Genomic DNA, 25,891 nt, shown 5'->3' with positions numbered 1-25,891 from the left:
GGATCTCGTCAGCATATCGTCGCAAATAGGTGTGTAACTAACACCCTCTTTCTTAGTCTAGATCGGCAAAAGTCGAAAAGCCAAAATGCCAAAAAACGGTATTTTGTAGATTTGCGAAAAGTGCGAATGCTCGTGAGGTAAATCGATTAATGTTTTTGGTAAGCTGCAATATTTGGACCGCAAAGTGCATGATTTCTATGCCCTCGATATTTTTGGGCTTAATGGGCCAAAATTGGAATGATGGGCCAACTGCCCAATTCGTAAGAACCCTCGACGTGATTCTCGTTAGTACGTGAAAGGTAGGAATATGCATGAAAAACCCTAAAATAGATAAATTACTGAAATACCTTTAAAAGTGGAAAATTTACGCTTTACCCCTAGTAGATAAATTACCAAATACCCCTAGGGTTAAATTGACCTAAATGCATGTTTGATCGTTGTTATTTATCGCATGCCATGTTGTTATTATCGATGCATGGGACCGGGATATTGACGGAGGAAGTACTGAAAGTGGCTTGTCCACGATCTTGGAGGCTTTGCCTCAATTTATCGTTAACTGAGCGCAAAGAAAGGTCAAGAATCGTGGAGTGTTAAATGGGTGGGTTGAGCTATTCCCACATGGAGTGTATGGCTGGTACGGTGGAGTGTAGTGGTTGGTGGGTTGGGTAGTCTCCCAAATGGGCTTGTATATGTTTCTTGATGTTGCATGTATTTTGAAATGGGCCTATGGGCCATATTGTTATCTGAATAAGGGCTAAGGCCCGCTTATTGTAATCTGAAAGGGCTCGCCCAGCATCACTGCTATTACTGAATGGGCTTAGGCCCAATAGGCTTGAGCTGACTTGGGCTTTGAATGGGTTTTCCTTACACACGAGTTTCCCAAACTCACCCTTTTATTTTCATCCACGCAGAAATCCCCAACCATAGTGGGCTTGGAGTCGTGAGGGAATTCTGAGTGGCCACCCGCTCAAAGTTTGATTTTCTTCCGTGAACTGGACATCCTTTTAATTACGTTTGAGGTTTCGGGCTTTTAAATGTAATAAGGCCGCTTATTTATTTTTGATGGTTTTATATGTTTTATTAAGATAGATAATATTTATTTTAACTGTTGAAATTGGATAGCTTTAGGCGCGTTTTCAAAAACAACAGCTTGATTTCAAAATAACACGACAACAAGCAAAGCTTCCGCAATGAAAGTATTTTCCAAAATTAATCACTTTTCCTAAAATGACTTAATCAAACCGGTTTCTAGAAATATCCATGACGTTAAGGTGTGGCAATGGCGAGATGCATGTCAGGATTGGATCCGAAGGGAGCTTGGTACTTAAGCAGTCCGATGGACTCACCACCTCTTTTCCGGTTTCCTACCTGGTGCACAGCTTCCTTTCACTTTAACCCTTAATGAATTAATCTTTTGAACATCAAGTACGATTTTCTGGACTTAGAATGGAAATTTTTTTTACGTTTTGATGTGGCATGCCGGATCCGGCCATAACTTCTGGGCCGGGTTTGGGGTGCTACAAATTTAACTTCCAAGCTTTCAAACCCTAATTTTTCATTTTTCTTTTCTTTTCTTCTTTCTTTCTTTTTATTTCGTTTCTTTTTTGTAACTATTTCTCTTTTTCTTTTGTTTCTTTATTTTATTTATTCTTTATTTACTTAATTAATAACTAATTATAAAATATTCTAATTAATACAAATAAAATACTACATGTGTATTCATACACACATGTACACATGTAATATTTCATCACCATACATTTGTCATTATCTCAATTAGTTGATAAATAATAATAATAATAATAATAATAATAATAATAATAATAATAATAATAATAATAATAATAATAAGTTAATATCTTTTACTTAATTTATAAGTAAATTTATATATTATATACATTTGTACTAATAATTTAAATACAATCGTATTTATTTTTTAACTTACACATGTCACTAATTTAGTTTAATTACTAATTTAATCTTTTATCCTTTCTCTATTCTATGATTAAGTTTTATGCTCTATTCAATTTAGTCCTTTCTACTAATTACTTCTAATTAAAAATAAATTCACCTAATCAAAATCTAATTCAACTTGCAACTAACTTTGTAAGTATTTTATTTTATAAATATTTATGAACTCATTTTCCTAAGACGGAAGCCCTAAACTCACTTTTCCAGTACCCGTGAAATAGGGGTCGTTACAAGATTGTTCATTGTATTTATTATTATGTACTAGTTATCGAGGCGAGTTTTAAAATAAAACATACCTCACAAACGTTCAGTATTCGATGTGGCAAGTTTGTAAATATCCTTGAAAGCATTCATCATAGGAGGTTCACCTTTTTCACAACAATCTATAAACAAAGAGACTATGGTCCACCATGAGATGTCTGCCAATCGACCAAGAGCTGCATATTCTTTCAATGCTCGCAAAAGAAGAGATGTGAGGACAAATGAAACTCTACTTCAAGAAGTATAGTGGTAAATAGTGTAATCAGCCCAATTTTCCCAGGCCCATACAGAAACCAAAAACAAAAATAAAACCAAATCCAAATAAAATAAATAAGTCCAAATTATCAAAGTTCATTTACAAATCCAATTTACAAACCCAATATAGTCCAAAATGCAAAAACACTAACCCCCCAAAAAAAAGCCCAAATGGCCCAAAACTAAGCCAAATTTTCAGCAAATGAACAAAAAAACCTTAGCTACTGCTAGCCGCAGCCTCCACCTCTATGTCGACGCACCCACGTGCCTCTGTAGCATGTCCAACCTCCTCCGTACCTGCAGAAACGTACAGCAAGAATAATAGCAAACAAAAAACAAAAGCAAAAAGAACAAAAATTGTATTTCTTTCGGCTATAAAAAGCCACAAACAGATTAATGTATTTTTTTTACACACAACAGAAATCAAACTACAAAAACAGTATTCGGAACAGATTTTTTTAAAGGTGGTTTTTTTTTTGTTTTTCTTTCCATTACTTATTTTTGTTTATTTTTGAAGAAAACAAAAAATAAAAGAAGAGGATCGAAACCTTACATTCGTTCTCGCATTGCGCCACCGTAGGTGGATGAGGTTTGTTGATTTCGATGAAAATCAACTTTTAGTGGGTTCAGAGACTCAAAAAAACAAAAAAAAAAGGTTTTTTTTAGTTTTCCGACTACCTTGGACGACGGCGCCGTCGCCGGTGACCGGAGTATGGCTGGCCATGGGGGCTTTGAAAAGAGGAGTTGAGAGAGTTTTTCAATTTTTTTTGGCTTTGAAAAGATTATTTCTGACCGAGACCCTAGGTTTACATCTCGGTTCTGGAAGAAGTTGCAGGAGGCATTGGGTACACGTTTGGATTTTAGTATCGCTTTTCACCCACGCATGATGGACAATGGAGAGGTTATTCAGATTTTGGAGGATATGTTAAGGGTTGTATCATCGATTTTCGTGGGAGTTGGGAGGACTACTTGCCATTGGCGGAGTTTGCATACAATAACAGCTACCAAGCAAGTATTCAGATGGCTCCATATGAGGCACTTTATGGGCGGAGATGTCGTACGCCTACGTGTTGGACAGAGTTGGGTGAACGACAAGTGCTTGGACCGGAGTTGGTGGTAGATACTGAAAGTAAGGTTAAGTTGATAAGAGATCGATTAAAAGAGGCATCTGATAGACAGAAGTCATATGCGGACCTAAAGCGCAAAGAGATAGAGTTCGCGGTTGGGGATATGGTTTTCTTAAAGGTTTCACCTTGGAAGAAGATCTTGAGATTCGGTAAGAAAGGCAAATTGAGTCGCGGTTTATAGGGCCTTATCGAGTTCTTAAGCGGGTAGGGCCAGTAGCGTATCAGTTAGAGTTACCACCAGAGTTAGACAGAATCCATGACGTTTTTCATGTGTCTATGTTAAGACGATATCGATAGGATCCCTCACATGTTGTGCGAGTGGAGGAGATTGAAGTAAGGACTGATTTGACCTTTGAGGAAGAACCCATACAAATTTTAGATCGAGAGGTTAAAGTTCTAAGAAGGAAGTCGGTTCCGTTGGTAAAAGTACTGTGGCGTAATCATGGGAGGGAAGAAGCTACTTGGGAGCCAGAAGAGACGATGAAATAGCAATACCCTCATCTGTTTGGATTAGGTAAATTTCGAGGACGAAATTTCTTTAAAGAGGGTAGAGTTGTAACGCCCCAATTTTCGGGAATCCTGTGAATGTTGGCATAGGTTTAATTATGTTAGTGGGCCTCTAGAAAGCCCAAGCTTAAGATAGAACCCGACAATTTTAGTTAATTTTTGTTCCATAAGAAAAAGGGGGTGAAATTCTGAAATAGGACCTATGTGAAAATGTTTGAAAATGCTATAGGCTAAATTGAAGTGGCCAAATAAATAGGAGTGCAAAATAGGAGGATTTGCATGACAAACCTCCCATTTTACATGTAGTGGCTGGTCATCATGTTGTTGTAGACAAAATGTGCACTTGATATCCATAATTTATGGTACAAATTGATACAAATTGATAATAGGTTAGGTAAATGTTCCATGATAATGGGTTAGGTAAATGTTTCATGATAATGGGTTAGGTAAATGTTTCATGATAAGAATTTCATGTCTTTTGTATTAAAGAATTAAATGGATGAAATATGAAGTTTTATTAAAAGAAAAAGGGGTGAAAAGAACAAAGTTTTGTCCATCTTTGTTCATCATAGCTGAAAGTTAGAGAAGAGAAAGGAGAGGAGAAAGCTCTTGAGTATTCGTTCATTAGGAGGAGGAAAATTGAAGGTAAGTTCTTGGTACCTTACTTCTATTTTGAGGTTCATGAGTTCTTCTTGATTCTACCTTAACTCTTGAAGTATATTTTGATTTTTAGTTGTGTTGTGAGCATTTAGTCATGAATTAAAATGAAGGAAATGGTTATTGTTTCATGTTCTTTTGATGAAAAATGGAAGATAGGTGAAGTTGAGCCAAACAAATGAGCATGCATGTGCCTTAGATGTTAAAGGGAAAAATTAGCTAACATGTTGTGCTTTAAAATGATGAAATGGAGATTATACTTAAGTAAAATCATAGATATGTGATGATTGATTGGTGATATACATGTTTAAATAACATGCATGCAAGTTATGTGTGAAAGAGTGATTTGGTAATAAATCTGCTTGGGACAGCAACAGTAATGTGACTTTGGAAAATCACCATAAATTGTGGGAGATGAATTAGAAGCTGAATAAATTATGTAATTAAAGATTATTGAGTCTAGTTTCTATTGAAATAAACAAGAACATATTTTGAATTCTGTACAATGAGAAATTTGATTCATAATGAAGAGTGATCAGATTAGTCAAACAGTGAAACATGGGAAACTTTGAGAAAAATCTGGTATTGATTGGCTAAACCAAAAATTCTGAAAATTTTATGGATAGAAGATATATGAGTCTATTTTCAGGGAAAATTAACGGAACCTAATTTGGAGTTTCGTAGCTCCAATTATAAATTATTTAGTGACTGTTGCTCAGGAAGACAGCTAGCAGTGAAATTATGATTATGTGGTAAACATTGACAAAAATTTGTTAATGAGTTGCTTATTGATTTCTTATAAGCTTACTATGATCTGCAGGTGTCGTTGGCCGAATATTGTAAGGGGTTAATACGTAGTTCGTATTTGAATAGTTAGATTAACGTGTTAGTAATCCAATTGTAGGCGGTTCGTGTGTGAATTTCACAATATATCGTCGCAAATGTGTGTAACTAACACCTCTTTCTTAGTCTGGATCGGCAAAAGTCAAAAGGCGAAATGTCAAAACCCAGATTTTGTAGATTTGCGAGTATGCGAATGCTCGTGAGGTAAATCGATTAATGTTTTTGGTAAGCTGCAAAATTTGGACCGCAAAGTGCATGATTTCATACCCTTGATATTTTTGGGCTTAATGGGCCAAAATTGGAATGATAGGCCAACGGCCCAATTCGTAAGAACCCTCAGTAGTGATTCATTAGTACGTGAAAAGTAGGAATATGCATGAAAACCCTAAAATAGATAAATTATTGAAATACCTTTAAAAGTGGAAAATTTACGCTTACCCCTAGGAGATAAATTACCAAATACCCCTAGGGTTAAATTGACTTAAATGTATGTTTGATCGTTGTTATTTATCGCATGCCATGTTGTTATTATCTCGATGCATGGGATTGGGATATTGACGGAGGAAGTATCTGAAAGTGGCTTGTTCACGTCTTGGAGGCTTTGCCTCAATTTATCGTTAATCGAGCAAAGAATGTTTAAGAATCGTGGAGTGTTAATTTGGGTGGGTTGAGCTATCCCCACATGGAGTGTATAGCTGGTACGGTGGAGTGTAGTGGTTGATGGGTTGAGTAGTCTCCCAAACGGGCTTGCATATGTTTATTGATGTTGCATGTATTTTGAAATGGGCCTATGGGCCATATCATTATCTCAATAAGGGCTAAGGCCCGCTTTATTGTAATCAAAAGGGCTCGCCCAGACCATCTGTTACGAATGGGCTTAGGCCCAATGAGCTTGAGCTGACTTGGGCTTTGAATGGGTTTTCCTTACACACGAGTTTCCCCAAACTCACCCTTTTATTTTCATCTACGCAGAAATCCCCAACCATAGTGGGCTTGGAGTCGTGAGGGAATTCGAGTGGTCACCCGCTCAAAGTTTGATTTTCTTCCGTGAACTGGACATCCTTTTATTTACGTTTGAAGTTTTTGGGCTTTTAAATGTAATAAGGCCGCTTAATTATTTTTGATGGTTTTAATATGTGTTACTAAGATAGGTAATACTTATTTTAACTGTTGAAATTGGATAGCTTTAGGGCGCTTTTTCAAAAACAACAGTTGATTTCAAAATAACACGACAACAAGCAAAGCTTCCATAATGAAAGTATTTTCCAAAACTAATCACTTTTCCTAAAAATGACTTAATCAAATCGGTTTCCTAGAAATATCCATGACGTTAAGGTGTGGCAATGGCGGTATGCATGTCTAGGATTGGATCCGAAGGGAGCTTGGTACTTAAGCAGTCCGATGGACTCACCACCTCTTTTCCGGTTTCCTACCTGGTGCACAGCTTTCATTCACCTTAACCCTTAATGAATTAATCTTTTGAACATCAAGTACAATTTTCTGGACTTAGAATGAATTTTTTTTTTTTTACGTTTTTGATTTGGCATGCCGGATCCGGCCATAACTTCTGGGTCGGGTTTGGGGTGCTACATTATTTTATTTTAAAACTGTTTCATATATATTATTTGTTTTAGATTTTTTTTTACATATTATTTCTTTTTGTAAAAAAATGCTTTATATATTATTTATTTTAAATTGCTTTAGCTTATTTATTTCAAACTGCTTTTGTATTTTATTTGTGCTAGATTTTTTATTATTTATTATTTATTTTGAACCCTTTTTTTGTGTTATTTATTAAAAAACTTTTTCATATATTATTTATTTCAAACTTTTATATATTATTTACTTGAATTGTTTTATATATCATTTTGTTTCGCTTTTCTTTAATTGTTAATATTGATATTAAAATAACGTGTCTGTGATTATTGCCATTATGTGTATTATAATTGCTTATTTGTATTTTTATTGTGATTCACTATCGTAACATTTTATTCAGAATTATTACTCTTGTATATTATCATTCCATTATATTTCATTAAAGCCACTTCAAAGGTCACGTTTAATTCTTTTTCCTTTATCCATAACATGCTATTTTATTATATTTCAACTAAATAGCACGTATCGTTTCAGTTTTGTAATCGCAATTATTCAAAAGTTTAAAAGTAAGGAAATGTTTCGTTTTTTTAGAAATTCGTAAAGTCGTACCTTAACTTACAGGGTTTTGATTTTATCATTAAATCTAAACGACCGAACATCCTTCTAAATTTAAAATACCTAAGTCTTAAATATAAATTAAAGGCCAACTTATTCTCGAGGACTCAAATGTCGCATCCTAACTTACAGGATGTGGCATATTGTTATCACGGGACGAGTGGACCTTTGATGTTCGTTTCATTTTAATTCAAGCGTTTTTTAACATTAATAAAAAAAAGTATCGTATTTTAAATTTTTTCGGGTTTTCAACTTTCGACGTTAAGACATTAATTAATCAATTAGGTGCCAATTTTGGGCGTTACGAGAGTGCTAATCCTTCCTCGTGCGTATCCGATTCTTGAACCCGTTTTCTCAAATTTCGTAAATCAAAATTGTTATTTTAGTAAATCAAGACGTTTTATTAAAACGATCAATCATAAGGTGACTCAATCACACCTCATAAAATAAAGATTGATGGCGACTCCCGTTTTCATTTTCAAAATAAAAGGTCGACCCCCTTTTACAAGAAAATGGTTTCGACAAATAGAAATCCCTAGCTACATCACTTATATAGTTTAACCAATCTGGGATTGAGAAATCAAAGGTGTAATTTGGCAGTCTGATGTCATTCCAACATTTTTACCAGCTCATTCTTTCTCATGTTGCACAACCATTTGTTAGCAGTTACAGCGACGAAAAACTCCCTAGATTTTTTTTAGGTTTTTTATCGCCACCGTTTCACTTGAACAAGCTTTATCTTATCTTTCTTTTTTTCCCCTTTCAATGCTAACCCTACCACCCCTTCCATTTACTTTCACTGGCCATAATATTTCAAGTACAAAACCCAACTTTCCTATTCCTTAAAGTTTCAACTAACCCCTAAAACACAAAAGCAAAAACAAAAATAAAAAGTTACCAAATAGGAATTCACCGTAGAAACGATAAAAATCTTAGACAATAGATGATTTCTCAGAAGCACTTCTTAAAATTCCAAATCCTCAACAACAAGAACCTAAAGATTCGAATGAAACCTCCAGGTCTCCTATTTATAAGGGCTAAAACATTCAAGAGAAGATTTTAAAATGGTAGAGCTTATCACAACCAATATGGTGTTGAAGCGTGTCTCGCTATGACTCACTGATTTTACAGCCCATCAACACCAAATGCATGTTTTCTTTATTAGTTAGGCAAGAATCCAAGCGACACCTCCCTTGAATTCAAATTGAAGTGTTTGCACAACCTCCTACGTACACAAAACAAGCCTTCTCCTCACAAGATGTGTTTGTCACTTAATGATCTCCCATCCATTGGGGGGACAATTGTTATCAATCCGTCGCTAGATTAGCCCTCACCACCCTCACATCACCCAATCATGACCTCATCGAACATGACATTTTCAATAGGCAGCACCTTACCAACTATAGGCCTTGCAAATATGTGCATGCATGACAAATGGAATTCCCTTGGTCTACCTTGTTAGAGACAAGTGTTAGATTAATTTTTTACATGGATGAAGTCCTATCAAATTTATGTCAATCACATTACTGCCTATATAAAAAGTTATCATGCTTTTTAATTGATCAACATGATAAGATAGATGTAGACCATGTGTCAAGGTCTAAGGCAAAAGGATGTTTACCTTGCCTATAAAAATACCCATCCTTGGCCTTAAAAGATGTTCTTCTCCAACTCATTTTATTATTATTATTATTATTATTATTATTATTATTATGCTTTATACACTTTTCTCTAGTAATTTTTAACACCTTATCACCATGTGAATCACCATCTTTCACCTATTTCTTTTTTTATCCCTTAAAAGTTTGCAAATATATTTGTTTGATGCTTTCAACAAACTCATTTAATTAATTAAACAACACAGCACGAATTTGATAATTATATCTAAACTTCTTAAAAAACACGAGTATAGCAAGAGATTGGTTTGTACCAACATGCACCCATTGTAAAGAAATTTCTATTTATAGATGATGATCTAATTTATTTAGTTTTTTTAATCGATGTTGATATCAATTATTAAGAAGCTTTTTATAACGACTTCCCTTTCAAAGGGCAAAATTTGAGCAAAGTTTTCCTATCATGTGAGAGTTCCCAAGAGACGTGATGTAATAAGTCACAATAATATTAACTCAGCATTTAGTCTCTGAATGTGCCTTGTGCTTCTTTGTTGCTGAGATATGTCAAAGCCACAAAAAGGGAAAAGTCATTGCATTTGGTCATTGGATGCATGAATGGGAGCAAAAGATGGCCATTGACATCGACTTGTAATTCATTTGTACATGGATTGCCTCCATGGTCACCAATTCATATTGTGTCAAGTGATGAGGATCGAAGTTTGGTATGCTTTATTCTAATTTTGAGTTTTGTAATTGAAAACAGATTTAATATAATATTTGGTATATAGATTTATACTTTTTTGGTAAAAAATTGATACTTTTTTCTAATTAGTATTTAGATTTTTTTGTCCAATTTGATACTTCAACTTAACACTTTTTCTTTTTCTAATTTGGTATCTAATTTTTTATCTACTTTTTCTTTTTCTAATTTGGTATCTAATTTTTTATCTAATTTGGTATCTGTGATACTTTTTTTTCTAATTTAGTGCCTAAGCTTGTTTTGTTGTCCAATTAGGTTATTTCAATATACTAACAATGTTATCTTTTTACGAGATTACAAAAATAATCAATATATGATCGTCATGAGGTAGATGACATGAATTTTTTGTATTTTAAATATTTAATTACATTTAGTTTAATTAATTAATTTTTATTTTAAAAATTTAACATAAAGAAATTTCTTTTATTTTGGAATTTTAAAACTCTTATTTTCTTCTTCAATATAAATTCCTAAACCATAACTCAAAGCACAATTTTTGAACACAAATTTTCTCCAATACTGATGATATTTTCAGTGCCAGCCTTGGGGGTTGTTTTGAAGTGCAGCCACCCAGGCTCAAGGATAAAAGGGCCCAAAAATGTTTATTTCATTAATGATATAAGAGGTCTAAAAGATAAAAATATCTTTAAAATAATATTTATTTCAAATAAAAGATTCTTAAATATTATTTGTTGTTTGGTAAAAATAATAGAATTTTAGTAGGGTAATTATTCTATCCAATATTAATAGATTTAAAACTCAACAAGCATAACTAAAGTAATGCCAAGTGTTTCTTTTAATTATTATTTTATTATACTCTAAAAATAAATTACATCAATCTCGACGAATTTTTTACTCTAGTAACAATATATAAAATAACTATCTGCTTATAATAAATTTACAATTAAATTGAGGTTGGATTAATTCATCATATAATTAAGTAAATTTTAAATAATAATAGTACCAATAGATATTTTTTCTTACTTGAATACAAAATTTATATTTTTTTGACACATTAAAATAAAAATTAGCCATATCCACTTATAATTGGTTTTTATATAAAAATCTAAAAAAAAATCTAATCTACGGATTTGTACAATGATGACCTAGGTGTAAATAAAATAGATACTATATATAATAGCTTAAAATATGCTTTTAAATCCTTATACTTTTTGTATATTTGAAATTTAATCCTTTTATTTTTCATGTTTTAAATTTTGGGTTCAATTGTTAACTCCGTCCAATTTTTCTATTAAGCTCACTAATATAATACTTTAAAATAAAAAGATACTCACTTAATAGTCATGTATAACATTACACATTAGACCAACATTCGTATGCGTCATTTTGAATTTTGTCTCTTTTATTAGTAGTAACTAATTTTAAAATAAAAATCAAGAAGGATTTTTGGAATACATTGATGTTGATGTTATCATTAATGATTTTGCATCTGCTCGTAGAACCTATTTTTTATGATTTTGTAGTTGATGAGATAGGAGTAGATTGAATGAAAAATGTTTTTTTTTGTTAGAAAAATATATTATTTCCTTAATGTTATACAACATAATATTTTAATGAAATTACTAGTATACGATTTTATTTTATTGTATTACATTTTATAATTTTTTAAAATGGCTCGATTTATTGTTCCACCTAGGGCCCCAAAAATGTTAAGAACGGGCCTGGATATTCCTTTTTGAAATTGGGGGCTTTTTGAAGACCAAACCATGCTTGAAGTACACAGTCCCTCTTGAATCATTACTGTCATTAACAATTAAAGTACTCCCATCCCTAATAAAAAGTAAAATTTGAGCATATTGTTTTACTTGTTTAAGAAACTCTAAATCAATGTAGTTATTTATTTCATTAAATTTCATATTATTTTTCACATGTCAAAAATACATTAGCTATTTTTTTCGGCTCTTAAAAAAATTTAACATTGTTAGTGTTTTGAGAGTGATGCGGTCGTTGAGAGCATCAAAAGTATCCTATTCCTTGTAAAATAGTAAAAATAACAGTAAAGGGGAAGTAGGGTCGAATCTTCAGGGATCGGATTGTACAAATGCTCGTTTCTTGAAATCCTGGACAATTTCTTGGCCAAGAAAACCTGCGTTCCTGAAAAATAAAAAAAATAAAATTAAAAATTTCAATTTGAAAAAATAAAATAAAAACAGAATTTAAAGTGAGTTGAAATTGCGAAATTATATAAATTTCGAAAATTAAAATGAAGAATAAACAAAGTTTGAAAATAAAGAAAGTTTCTTATGTGGCGAGATTCCAGCCTCCGGTTGTCTCGTTCCGCCTTGGGTTCAATCCTTAACTTTTAAGTAACCCTTCTCGAGCAGGATAAGCCAGTTATAATGGAAGAGGACGCCTACGACCACCAGCTCCAAGGATTTAGACTTAAAATTTAGCGGAGCCTGACTCTAGCCAATAATCGCTTTTGTGGGACTATCTTCTACTAGATCACCTCTTTCTAATGGCGAATACCACGCCATTTTGTCTCTTGGATTCGCCAACCTCTGATGTAGAAAGCCAATGAACCGACTGTGCAACCTTCCCAAAACGTACAAAGCGGCCGTTCCTTGCACAAGTTGAAAAGATCAACTATTAAAGGACATGGACGGAACTATCAGCTCGTAGTGCGGAGAAGCGATGAATACCCTGTTGAGAATGCTAAACGTGGATTCTAAGCCTCATAAACCTTTTTGGGGAATTTTGACAACCTTCGGCTAGATTGGTTTAGTGGCTCATGATTTTTAGGGAAGAAATAAATAAAATAGATATGAGATTTTTATTGAAGAAAATATGGAAAGAACAAAAATACAGAGATTTTGGGAGAGAAAGTATTTACAGGAAAAAGAGATGATCAATATGTGCCACTCCATCCCCTATTTATAGTACTAGAAAACCTAGTCTATTCCTAATGAAATTCTAAAAGATAAATGCAAATAAATAAAGATAAATAAAGATAAATGAAAATAAATCCTAGAATTAAATCTAAATAAAAATCCTTAATAATTATCCTAATATAATTGAAATTAAAATAGAGTCTTGTGCTATAAAATCTCTTCTTTTGCTTTTTTGTCCTTGGGTCTTCTATGTTTGCATTTTTGGCACCACTTCTTTCTTTCTTTGCATGTTGGCCCATTATATCTTCAAATTAGCACTTTTTTCCTTTAAATTTTCTCTTACCACCAATTTAGTCCTTAAAAGATAAAAGACCACAAAATAATCCAAATTAGTATGATCATACTCAAAATAAGCATGCAATTAGCACATAAAATATATCGTTCTAGAGCATTATCCAATTCCCCCTACTTAGCCCATGCTTGTCCTCAAGTATGGTTCGTGTCTACCGTGAAAATTAAATCCTGCCATGAAAGAAATACTACTCCAAAGTTTTATAAAAATTAGTCAAAATGCATATGAAAAATAAAGAGAACCCTTAGCTTGCTTTAAGTAAAATTTGAAAAAAGTATTCCAATTAACACACACAAAAATTAAGATCGACTTGGATTATTTCATGAAAATTAGGTAATTTACCTAACCTATCAAGACACCTTATTTATTTCTCCTTTAGTCCCCAAATTTTATTAATCCCCCTTCTTATTTTTTTTCTTTTTTTAATTTTATTTATTTATTTTTACTTAGGAATATATTGAACCTTTTGACGCGAAGAAAGATGACAGCCAAGCACCCCACCCTAGTTATTCAGCCTAACACATTCCTAATTTTTATTTTTCTTAAGAACATATCGAACCTTTTGACGCGAAGAGAGATGACAGCCAAACACCTCACCCCGGTTACTCAGCCCAACACATTCTTAAAAATCAATTCCGGTTAGCGGAGTTTTACCTAACATGTCACACAACCTTTTAACGCGAAATAGGATGACAACCCAAGCACCCTACCCCGGTTACTCAGCTAGTCACGTCTTAAGCTGTACTCATAACCACGGAAAAATTATTATTATTAAACGAAATTTTAATTTTGGAGGACTTAGGAGCAACAATCAAGTGTCAAAAATAAGTTCAGCAACCACCTTAATAGTCATGAACATATTTTAAGCATGCAATTGTATTAAGTGTCCTCTTTGTATTTAGACTTAATCAAATTTACTAAAAGCAAAATAGGGTTAACTCTATTAATCAAAATTATTTAGCCTAAAAGAAATAAAAAAATGAAGATGCAATCAAATAGGCAAAATCATAACTCAGTAGAAAAAAATCATGCCTGTGGGTCAAACAGTAGGCAAGTCGTGGTCAAACTCTTGGGCATAAAAAGAGGTAGAATAAAAAAAATTATATGGATAGTAACGACCAAAGCAGTAGCAACAATAAAAAAAATCAACATAAAAAAACGACAGAAATAATGAGGAATGCCTCCCCCTACTTAAAACACATAGTCCTCGATGTGGAATAAATAAATAATAGGCAGAAGAAAAGTTTAGAAGAACTCCCCGTATAGTTACTGTTGTTCGCGCATTATGGTAATGAGTTCTCCCTATTGTTGCTTCGGTTTACCTAAACAAAAGAAGAGAATTTTATCAACATCCAAAAATAATAATAATAATAATAATAATAATAATAATAATAATAATAATAATAAAATAATAAATACTAAAATAAAATAAAATAATTAAATTAAATTAATAAAAATAAAAAAATTGGGTTGCCTCCCAATAAGCGCTTGTTTAACGTCGCTAGCTTGACGCCTTAACTAGTATTGAGGCTATTCCAGCTTAATTCTTTCGTTCGTATGGGTTTGAAAATTCTCTTTTTTTATCACATCCACTATATTTGGGTTTAATCGTTCTTGCACTTCTTTCCTTGGTTTCATATTTTCCTTTAAGGGGTTGATCCCTTTTAAGTTGGTAATGGTCTCATCATTCTCCAAAAATGTGAATTTGAGATGTTCGGGAAGTGGTTTTTTCTATTGATGAGTCAATTATGTCGACACGGTTTATGTCCAAGACTTCATTTGGGTGACTAATAGTGCCATAAACGTTAAACTTCACGATCTCCCTGTCAAACTCAATCGTGAGGGTTTCGCTTCGTACGTCAATCTTAGTATTCACAGTACTAAGGAAAGGTTACCCCAACAAGATGTCTGAAGACCCAGGAGCGTTATCATCTTCCATTTTTATCACATAAAAATCTGCAATGAAAATAAGTCCATTGACTTTGACTAATACATCCTCGAGAACTCCTTCGAAATACACAATGGACCTGTCTGCCAATTGAATGGTAACACTTGTCTTTGTCAAAAAACCCGAGTTAAGTGATTCATAAATAGAAAAAGGCATGACGTTTATGAAGGCCCCTAAATCACACATAGCCTTCTTAATTCCTAAATGGCCAATTTTGCATGGTATTGCAAACATGCCCGTATCTTTACATTTCGCTGGCATTTTCCGCTGTAACACTGCTGATACATTTTCACCAACACTTACCTTTTCATTACCTGTTAATTTTCGTTTGTTGGTACAGAGTTCTTTAAGGAACTTGGCATACCGCAGAATTTGTCTGATGGCATCCAATAGTGGTAAATTGATCTCGACATTTCTGAATGTTTCGAAGATCTTCTTGTCTTCTTTACCTTTTTGACACTAATTTAATCGTCCTAGAAATGGAGGTTGGATTTTTGGCAATTGGGGTTTCGCTTAGACCTGTTCATCATTTTTGAGTTTTCCTTGGGCAGTTTCTTGACCAAGATTTCTGCCATGAATTGGTTCTAGTACCTTCCCACTTTGCAGCATCATTGTATTTGAGTTTTTCCTCGGGTTTGGTTCTGTTTGTGATGGCAGCTTCCCTTGAGAGTTCAATCTCTCAATTGATATGGTCAACTCCCTTATAGATGCCTCGATTTTCTGTTGGAAATCTTTCGTCTCTTTTTGGAAATTAAGAGTTTGCTGATGAAAATCAAGGATATTAGCTGCTAATTTATTAACCATGGTTTCTAAAGAATTACCTGAATCTCGAGGTTGTTGTGGAAACTAATTTTGGTTTGTCTGATTAAATCATGGATTGGCCCCATAACTTAAGTTAAGGTGATCCCTCCATCCTGGGTTGTAGGTATTAGCGTAAGGGTCGTATCGTCTTTGTGGTGGCCTAGGAAAATTCCCCGCAGCATCTAAATGAGCCATAGTATCATCATTCAAACTGGGACATGCATCAGTTGTATGTTTAGGAGTAGTACATATTCCGCACAGCCGGGCTGGTTTTGCTTTTTCTGCAACAAGAGAATTCAGAATATTAGTAATTCTATCAACCTTATCTTCTAAGGTCGAATTACTTAGCTGGTGAACCCTTCTAGGGGGTTCAGGATTGGCTCAAAATTGCTGAGAATTTGCAGTCATCGTGGATATTAAATCTCTTGCTTGTTGTGGAGTCATGTTGACCAACGCTCCTCCACTAGCAGCGTCTACCATATTCATCTCCATGGGCTTCAGGCCTTCATAAAAGTACTGGAGCAAAGACTGTTCCGTTATACCATGTTGTAGGTAACTTGCACGTAACTTCTTAAATCGCTCCCAATAGTCATACAAAGACTCTGCGTATTTTTGCCTTATTCTCACTATTTCTCTTCTTAACTTAGCTACATGCGATGCTGGGAAAAACCTGTTGGGAAACAAAAGAGATAGATCATCCCAAGTCATTACAGATCCAGGAGGTAAATAAAATAACCATTCCTTAGCAGAATCTGCTAAGGAAAAAAGGAAAGCACGCAGTTTAATTTGATCCTCAGTTACCCCCTGAGGTTTCATACTAAGGCAAGCCATATGGAATTCTTTCAAATGCTTGTGGGGATTTTCGTTCTGTAACCCCCGAAAAGTTGGTAGTAGTTGGATCAAGCCTGACTTTAATTCAAAATCAGTATCCATAGTAGGATAAGTGATGCATAATGGTGGTTGTTCCGTTGGCGCTTCGGCCAGTTGCCGAATTGTCTGAGTCATAGGTTGAGGTGCTAAATTAGGGTATACGTCAACCCTAGCGTTAAGCACTTCTTCTGAGGAATCAACTTCTACTTTTTCTCCTTCAAAAGTTTGAGTAGGGTTTTCGTTAACCCTAGACTCTGCTTGGTTGTCGATTCTGATTTCTGGCAGTGGATTACTTTGAGTCCCAAGCACCGCTGACTACTTTTTCTTTAGCTTTGTTTCCTTGCGATTAGCTCTCGCAGTCTTTTCAATCTTTGAATCAAACGCAAGAGTTCCTAGAGCAGATCTAGTCATAAGAAACAAAAAACAAGATTAGTACGTTATCGATCCCCAGCAACGGCGCCAAAATTTGATGCGGTCGTTGAGAGCACCAAAAATATCTTATTCCCTGTAAAATAGTAAAAGTAACAGTAAAGGGGAAGTAAAGTCGAATCTTTAGGGACCGGGATTGTACAAATGCTCGTTTCTTGAAATCCTGGACAATTTCTTGGCCAAGAAAACCTGCGTTCCTGAAAATTAAAAAAAAATAGAATTAAGAATTTCGATTTGGAAAAATAAAATAAAAACAGAATTTAAAGTGAGTTGAAATTGCGAAATTATATAAATAGCGGAAATTAAAATGAAGAATAAACAAAGTTTGAAAATAAAGAAAGTTTCTTATGTGGCGAGATTCCAGCCTCCGGTTGTCTTGTTCCGCCTTGGGTTCAATCCTTGACTTTTAAGTAACCCTTCTCGAGCAAGATAAGCCAGTTATAGTGGAAGAGGACACCTACGACCACCAGCTCCAAGGATTTAGACTTAAAATTTGGCGGAGCCTGACTCTAGCCAATAATTGCTTTTGTGGGACTATCTTCTGCTAGATCACCTCTTCCCAACGACAAATACCACGCCATTTTGTCTCTTAGATTCGCCAACCTCTGACGCAGAAAGCCAACGAATCAACTGTGCAACCTTCCGAAAACGTACAAAGCGACCGTTCCTTGCACAAGTTGAAAAGATCACCTATTAAAGGAAATGGACAGAAGCGTCAGCCCCGTAGTGCGGAGAAGTGATGAATACCCTGTTGAGAATGCTAAGCATGGATTCTAAGCCTCATAAACCTTTTTGGAGAATTTTGATAACCTTCGGCTAGATTGGTTTAGTGGCTCATAATTTTTGGGGAAGAAATAAATAAAATAGATATGAGATTTTTATTGAAGAAAATATGGAGAGAACAAAAATATAGAGTTTTTGGGAGAGGGAGTGTTTACAGGAAAAAGAGATGATCAATATGTGTCACTCCATCCCCTATTTATAGTACTAGAAAACCTAGTCTATTCCTAATGAAATTCTAAAAGATAAATGCAAATAAATAAAGATAAATGAAAATAAATCCTAGAATTAAATCTAAATAAAAATTCTTAATAATTATCCTAATATAATTGAAATTAAAATAGAGTCTTGTGCTATAAAATCTCTTCTTTTGCATTTTTGTCCTTGGGTCTTCCATGTTTGCATTTTTGGCACCACTTCTTTCTTTCTTTGCATGTTGGCCCATTATATCTTCAAATTAGCACTTTTTGCTTTTAAATTTTCTCTTGCCACCAATTTAGTCCCTAAAAGATAAAAGACCACAAAATAATCCAAATTAGTAAGATCATACTCAAAATAAGCATGCAATTAGCACATAAAATATGTCGTTCTAGAGTATTATTAGGGAGTAATTTGTATAATATTTGACAAGTTTAGATACTAACTTGGACAAAAAAAAGTTTAGATACTAAATTAAGAAAAAACATCAAATTCAAGTGTAGACACTCAATTTTGCCTTGGCCCAGAAATAAGTCCAAAAACAAAAATAATAAAACAATAAAAAAACGAAGTCCAAGTTCAGTCCAGAATTACAAATATAATTTGGCCCGATCGGAATGACCCATTACTTGAAAAGATTTAAGGTCCATCTATAAGCTTGACTCATATGGAAATATAATCTTCAATGATATGCAATCTTAGATATGATATGCAATCTTAGATATGATACAATCTTAGATATGATTGCAATCTTAGATATAATATGCAATCTTAGAAGATATGATTTTATAATCTTAGAAATTTAATTTGTAGATACCTTTTAATCTTAACCGTTGATGTAATTGATCTGTACCGTTGGATTTGAGGAGGTTCAACTATAAATAGAGGCCTCTCCCTTCATTGTAAACACACTGAAGTTTTGGGAAACAATAAAAATTTTTGAGAGCTTTCACTCAAATTTCTCTCCCTCTTACGTTTTTATTTTCTACGGTTTATTCTTATTTTATTCTTTGTTCATCTTCGTTTTTCAACCCTTTTTATTTTGATTTAATCCATGTTTCCGGATTTTTTATATATTTTAATTTTTAATAATTTTAGTACCATATCAAACTCTTTCATTTTTAATAATTTTTTAGTATTACTCTTAATAAATTATTTTTAAATTTTACACAAATCATTATTTTAAAGAAAATATATTTTATTTAATTGTCATATTTTATCCAAAAGTTTTTCTAAAATGAGACAATGTTTTTCGTATTTAAGAATTCGGGAAATAGTTCCGTAACATGCTGGGTTGCGATTTCCCGTTTGTCTAAATGCCTAAAGTATCCTTCTAAATAGATTTTGTAAATCACGAGATGATTTCAGTTATGAGAGTTTAAGAATATCGTGTCCTATCATGCTGGATGAGATGTTTGTATTCTTTCGGAGCTAAGAAATCTCGATTTTTCATCTTAAATAATTCCGGTTTTAAAAAAGGGATCCTATTTTTAAATCCTTTCAAATTTTTGACATTAAGACAGAAAACTATTCAATTTGGTACCAATTTTGGGCATTGCGAGGGTACTAATCATTCCTCGTACATAACCGACTCTCGAACCTGTTTTAAAAAAAGGTTGGTGGCGACTCCCGTTTTTGTTTTTCAAAAGTCGATCCTCATTTTTCAAACATCCTTTTAAAAAATGGTTTTGACATCAAATATTAAATTAGAAAAAAAAATTAAATGCTAAATTAAGAAGAAGAGCCAAGATTGCAAATATTATATAAAGGCTAAGAAATAAATATTGCGACTAATGAACAATTATATGGTCAAATATTGCAGCTGATGGCCATCGGCATGAAAGAGAAAGAAAGATCATAGAGGGTGACTTGGAATGGGAATAGGAATAGGAATGGGGGTTGAAAGTAACAACGAACGTGGGTTTCTCTGTATTTGCCTTACATGGCATATGGGGTAGGTTTCAATGCATAGTAATTGTGATGTGAGCCACGTTCCAAATTCGAGCATCGCCGCTACCCTTTCCTTTTAAAATGCATTATTATTTGCAGAACTAATACAAACATATCATTAGTCATGTTAACTTTATAAGGTAAAAATTTCTGGCTAATTAGTGATCTAATACACACATGAAATGAACCCAATTAACATGTGAATTTTGGAGTGTAGATTGGTAAACTTCCCATACATTACACATGAAAATAGCAAAAATGGAAACTAAAAACCACCTTTCTAGCGGCATATTTGTATTCCCCTGTTAAAAAGGCTCAACCAAAAATGACAAGAAAAGGAAAGAAAGAAACACTGTTCCACATGGAAATGGAAAAAGAGAAAATATAAAATAAAACCCTTTGTGGGTCCTATTATTCAATAGCAAATGAATAATAAGAATGCTGCAAAAATGGCTTATATATTTATATTTATATGAGCCTCTTCCATTTAAGCCTTGACTCACCCACTTCTCTGTTTCTTTCATTTTCTTATTCTTCGTTTGTTCTCTTTCTCTCAGGCCTTTTCACAAACACATTGTTACTCGAGCATTCATTGAAGCTTTTCCTTGTAGAAACCACCATGGGAAGACCTCAGCAACGATACCGTGGTGTTCGTCAAAGACATTGGGGCTCTTGGGTCTCTGAAATTCGACACCCCGTCTTGTAATTTTCTTGTAATTTCTTTTTTCATGTTGAAAAAGAATGTGGTTATTATTGCTTTAATGAAAGAAACCTTTGTGTGTGCGTTTTTCAGGAAGACTAGAATATGGCTAGGCACATTTGAAACAGCAGAGGATGCTGCAACAGCATATGATGAGGCAGCAAGGTTAATGTGTGGGGCAAAAGCTCGAACCAATTTCCCATTCAATCCTAATGATCCTACTTCTTCATCAAAGCTTCTCTCAGCTACCTTGGCAGCTAAGTTGCATAAATGTCATATGGCAGCACTTCAACTAGCTAAAACAAATGCAGCAAAAGAGTCATATTCAGCACAATGTCACCCTTTAACTCCCACCCATGGCATTACCGGAAACAATGCGGAAAAGGGTTATCGCCGGCAACCGGAGATCAAATGGGAAGCGGAAGAAAATCCAGTGGGGAGCGAACAACAGTTCATCCCACTAGAAGATGATGATATAGACCAAATGATAGAGGAGTTGCTTGATTATGGATCTATTGAACTTTGTTCTAGTAGTTCTACTTAAGGTCTAACTATTTGTAAGCATGTCCCCCCCCCCCCCCGGCCCCCCAAATGTTAATGCATAAGCTTCCCTTTTCTTCTTCCATTTTTCTAGCTCTTGGTAATCATATATAGGCCATTAGTAATGTGAAAGTATTCAAGTAGGAAATTCTAAGGATCAGTTACGATCTATATGTACGAATCTCTATATTATCTAAATTACGTTGAAAATGTTAGAATATCAACCACTAATTCTTTATATTATGCTGGTGACAAGTTTAATTAAGGGGTTAAAAAAGAAAATAGTATAAAATTTGGAAAGTGCAAAATATAGGTAAAAGTATTATGGAGGCTCTTGTCTAAGTGTCAAATTGTATTTTGTCCCTCTACTAAAAAAAATGGGCAAATTAGTCCCTCTACTTTATATCAAAGAGCAAATTGGTTATTTTTGTTAAAAAATTTATCTATTTTTACAATTAAAAAATAGTGTGGCTGACAAAATAACAAGATAGTGACACCTAGTGTGCTACATGTACTCCATGCTCATGTATAGATATCAGTTTTTAACACTAAAAATAGATAAAATTTTTAACAAAATGATCAATTTACTTTTTGATCTAACGTAAAGGAATTAATTTGTTTAATTTTTTTAGATAAAAGAGATAGAATGTTATTGAACTCTTAATACAAATGCCTCCATTATATTTTAACCGGGGAAGAATAGAAGGTTGAATGCTTCTTTTGAGATGAACCTTTTGTTCCATTTCTTTTTTCCTCTATGTTCATTGGGGGCAATGAATAAAGTATAGTACTTTACTTGATTAGACCTCCTCAGTGTGAATGCAAGCCTCTTATGCTTTCAAAAGAAAATAATAAAATAACAATATAATTTTTAGAATTAGCACCAAATATTACAAATCTATATGATTACCGATCATTTTCAATAAAATCTACACAATGTAAGACAAACATCTAATGTTTTGAACTTTTACTTTGATCCAAAAAAATACAGGAAAATGTGATGCCAATGTGAAAGAGGTTTGAGTTTCTTGGAAACCATGATTGTGCATTGTCTCTCTCAGTGAACATTCTCTTTTATCTTCCTACTACTTTTGTCTTTTTCTTTTTATTTTTTCCCTTTTATAAATCTGATTGATATTTGAAAGCTTTGGCATATCCATCCAACATAGATCCTTTGATTTCTTTAAAAGCAACATATTTTGAGTCCTCCCTGCATAGGTCCATTGTTGTATACATTGAGAAGAATGTGAAACCTTACAATTTTTCCTTTTCATATAAAGAGAGAGAACCGGGGGGGGGGGATTCTTGCTCGTTTCATCTGAAAAGAAAAGAAAAATATATTTAATATAAGACTCATAAGGAAATAAAATAAAATCCAATAAATAATATTATTCAACGGCAATGTTGAGCTCTGAGAACTTGAAGATTTTAGATTGGTTTCAGTTTACATAAATATGTAGATTCTCCTTTATAGTTATTCTGACTAGTTAATTAAATTTGAGTTAATTGTTGCTTATAATGATTTATTCTATCGAAATTGTTATAATTTTAAAATAAAATAAAATATTCAAAAATTGCTTAAATTTTTTAAAATAAGCCAACTATTTATTATAAAAATCATTAATGAATAGTTAAAATAATTTTTTTGTAAATTAATTATTACATATAATGTGAAATGGGAGAGATCCATTTGTATCGGTGTAAAATTAATTTAAGTGGTTTTACATTTTTTTTTGCGATTAATATTTTAACAATCCAACAGTTGAATTTATCAGTATATTTATACTTGTCATGCATGTAAATTTTTAATCAATCGATATTTCTATCATATCGATCTAAAATATTGTCTATATTAATATATATTTAATGGTTGAATGCTTTTTTTAGATAAAACGTGTAGTTAGAAATTTTTAATTTATGTCAAATTTGACAAGTATGATTAACATGAATGGAGCATGAACCGTGACAGTTAGACTGTTAAAATATTATTCGTAAAAGAAGTGATAAAAGAGTGTAAAATTACTTAAATTTTATACCTGTGTAAGTGAATCCCTTCTTAATGTAAAATAATAATTAACTGTTTAATATTGATATCAGGTAACTATCTCAAATACAAATACTTATGTAATGTAATATAATCATTTACCCATTTGATGTAGGGTCTTGTATGTTCCAAACTTGCTCAATCATATACACCTTACAAAAGTTTCCCAATTAGGCTTAGCTAGCCGCTACCATTTTTGTGGAAATCATGGTTGATTTTTTGTTACTCAATCTTAGGGAAGTGATTGTATATTAATTAAAACCAAACTGTCCACCACTTGAAACATATATGGCCTAACAAAATTCAATTCAAGTATAAATCCTAAGGAAGTAAAGCATTGTTCTTTTTGGAGCAAAAAAAAAAAAGCAATTGTTCTTTTGACAAAAATCTACACGGACTTATCATCATCATTATCTCAATTATATAACAAGAAATGATTCCGATGATACTGATATATGGCATGGAGGAGATTGTGATAGACATCGAAGATAATCCACCTAGTTGAGCAGAGAGTTGTATAGTGTTGGTGATGGGATTGGTATTGGAACGACAAAAGGAGAAGGATGATCAATTGGGAAAAGAGAGAGTTGGGTGAGTTTGTTAAGTGAAATTCCCTTCTATCAAGGATGAGAGATTTATAAAGGTGGATCTAATAGGACACGTGGCTATTTTGGGTTGGTTAGTTGGCTCTTCAATGGTCCTTATTAAGTGGCCGATGTGACATTACTGAAGTGATAATCGTTCTATCGGAGAGGTATTTTTGTCGAAAATTATTGATTTACGTATTTTTTATATTCTGACTGAATAATGTTCGTGACAAAAATAAGCTAGTGGAACTAATGGTACAACACTAAAGATGATCCAATCAAAGGTGGACTGTCCCCCTCTCACCCAAAAAATTATACCTTTTAATCTTTTGAAAATTTTAATTAATTTCTCTTAAAATTTTAAAATTCTCATTAATCTTACAAAAATTTAAAATTTTAATTTAACCCTCAATTTTTAAAAAAAATTCTTGTTAAACTCTAAAAATTTTAAAAATTTTACTATACTCTCCTAAAACTCAATCCGAAAATCTGCCATATTTATGTTAACATAACAAACTACACAATAACAAATGTTAAAATTTTAATTATTTGTATTCATTTCTAAGAATATTGATAATATATTATTGTGTGTAATTTGTTGTATTAAATTCAAAGAAAAGCACTATTCTTTTTCTTCTCTTATATCACTTTTTGGAAGACTGTGATTTATTGGTTGTTATGTGGGTGTGCATGGGAAGACCAGTCATGCATGCTTACAATTTCCAACAATTTTTGGACCCACATGTCACAATGTTGGACACCTTACAATGTCAAAATTTCCTCACTTGATTTGCTTGTATCACAAAAGTTTAAGCTTTGGGATTGCAGAATATCTATCTTGTCAAGCAAAGATCAACCCAGAAACTTAAAGTTCATAATCCTGTCGACTCTCAATATTAAATTATTAATTTGTATGTAGCTTCTTCTTCTTTGTTCTTTTCTTTTCTCAGAATATCTTTCCTATTTACACATGCATACCTTGACACCTTTGCTCATCTCCTTCTTGAAAACTGATAAATTTCTTTATTTTAATTCTTTTCTTTGTACATTCATACACTAACATGGATACTCATACAAGGCTATACGTTTTTTGTCCATTTTCATATGTATTCAACATTATTTCTTAATGTTTACATTTCTGTCAATTTAATTCTTATACATTTTAATTAAATTAAATAAAAAATAATGATCAAATTAATAAAAAATATAAATATTGAAAGTTAAATATATATTTTATTTATTCTATTTTATTTATTATATATTTTTATAATGTTTTAAAAGATTTTTCTATATGTTGTTGGTCGGTTCTATTCCCTTAATCTGACCCCATGCCCCATGATTAATCAGGTTAGTCATGTGTACTTATTTTGTCTCCCACAACTATGTTAGTGAGTTTAACAATATTAGGTTTTGTTTTTTTGTTCTATTTCCTTTTACCTTAGCTAGCATGCATTTGAACATCTCATGATGTAATGTTAATCCATCACTTCATGAAAGTATTATGAATTTAACATTAATATGATGGCATTTCCTACAAATACTTTTTTTTTTTCTCATTTTCAATCATAAACATGAGTGAATGTCACACATACATTAATAATTGCAAATACGATTAAAGTACTATGAGATTTC

The 25,891-nt window shown here is 32.9% G+C and overlaps 1 protein-coding gene across 1 annotated transcript; it reads left to right on the top strand.

Moving 5' to 3' along the window:
• Nucleotides 1-20,798: 20,798 nt before the first annotated feature.
• LOC108485755 (ethylene-responsive transcription factor ERF003-like) lies at nt 20,799-21,852 on the top strand. Its single transcript, XM_017789599.2, has 2 exons — nt 20,799-21,090; nt 21,182-21,852. Exons 1-2 carry the CDS (start codon nt 20,861-20,863, stop codon nt 21,630-21,632), a joined length of 681 nt encoding a protein of 226 aa, XP_017645088.1. The 5' UTR covers nt 20,799-20,860; the 3' UTR covers nt 21,633-21,852.
• Nucleotides 21,853-25,891: the final 4,039 nt, after the last annotated feature.

The sequence above is a fragment of the Gossypium arboreum genome, chromosome 6 (genome assembly GCF_025698485.1).
Source record: "Gossypium arboreum isolate Shixiya-1 chromosome 6, ASM2569848v2, whole genome shotgun sequence".
NCBI lineage: Eukaryota > Viridiplantae > Streptophyta > Magnoliopsida > Malvales > Malvaceae > Gossypium > Gossypium arboreum.
The sequence above is the reverse complement of the archived record's forward strand: the minus strand, read 5'-3'. Positions and strand labels throughout refer to the sequence as shown.

Bases quoted from the DNA above. Each gene is read 5' to 3' on its own strand.
- LOC108485755 (XM_017789599.2), top strand. From the start codon at position 20,861: ATGAGCCTCTTCCATTTAAGCCTTGACTCACCCACTTCTCTGTTTCTT. The intron at 21,091-21,181 runs GTAATTTTCTTG...TGCGTTTTTCAG, and splicing joins GAAATTCGACACCCCGTCTT to GAAGACTAGAATATGGCTAG.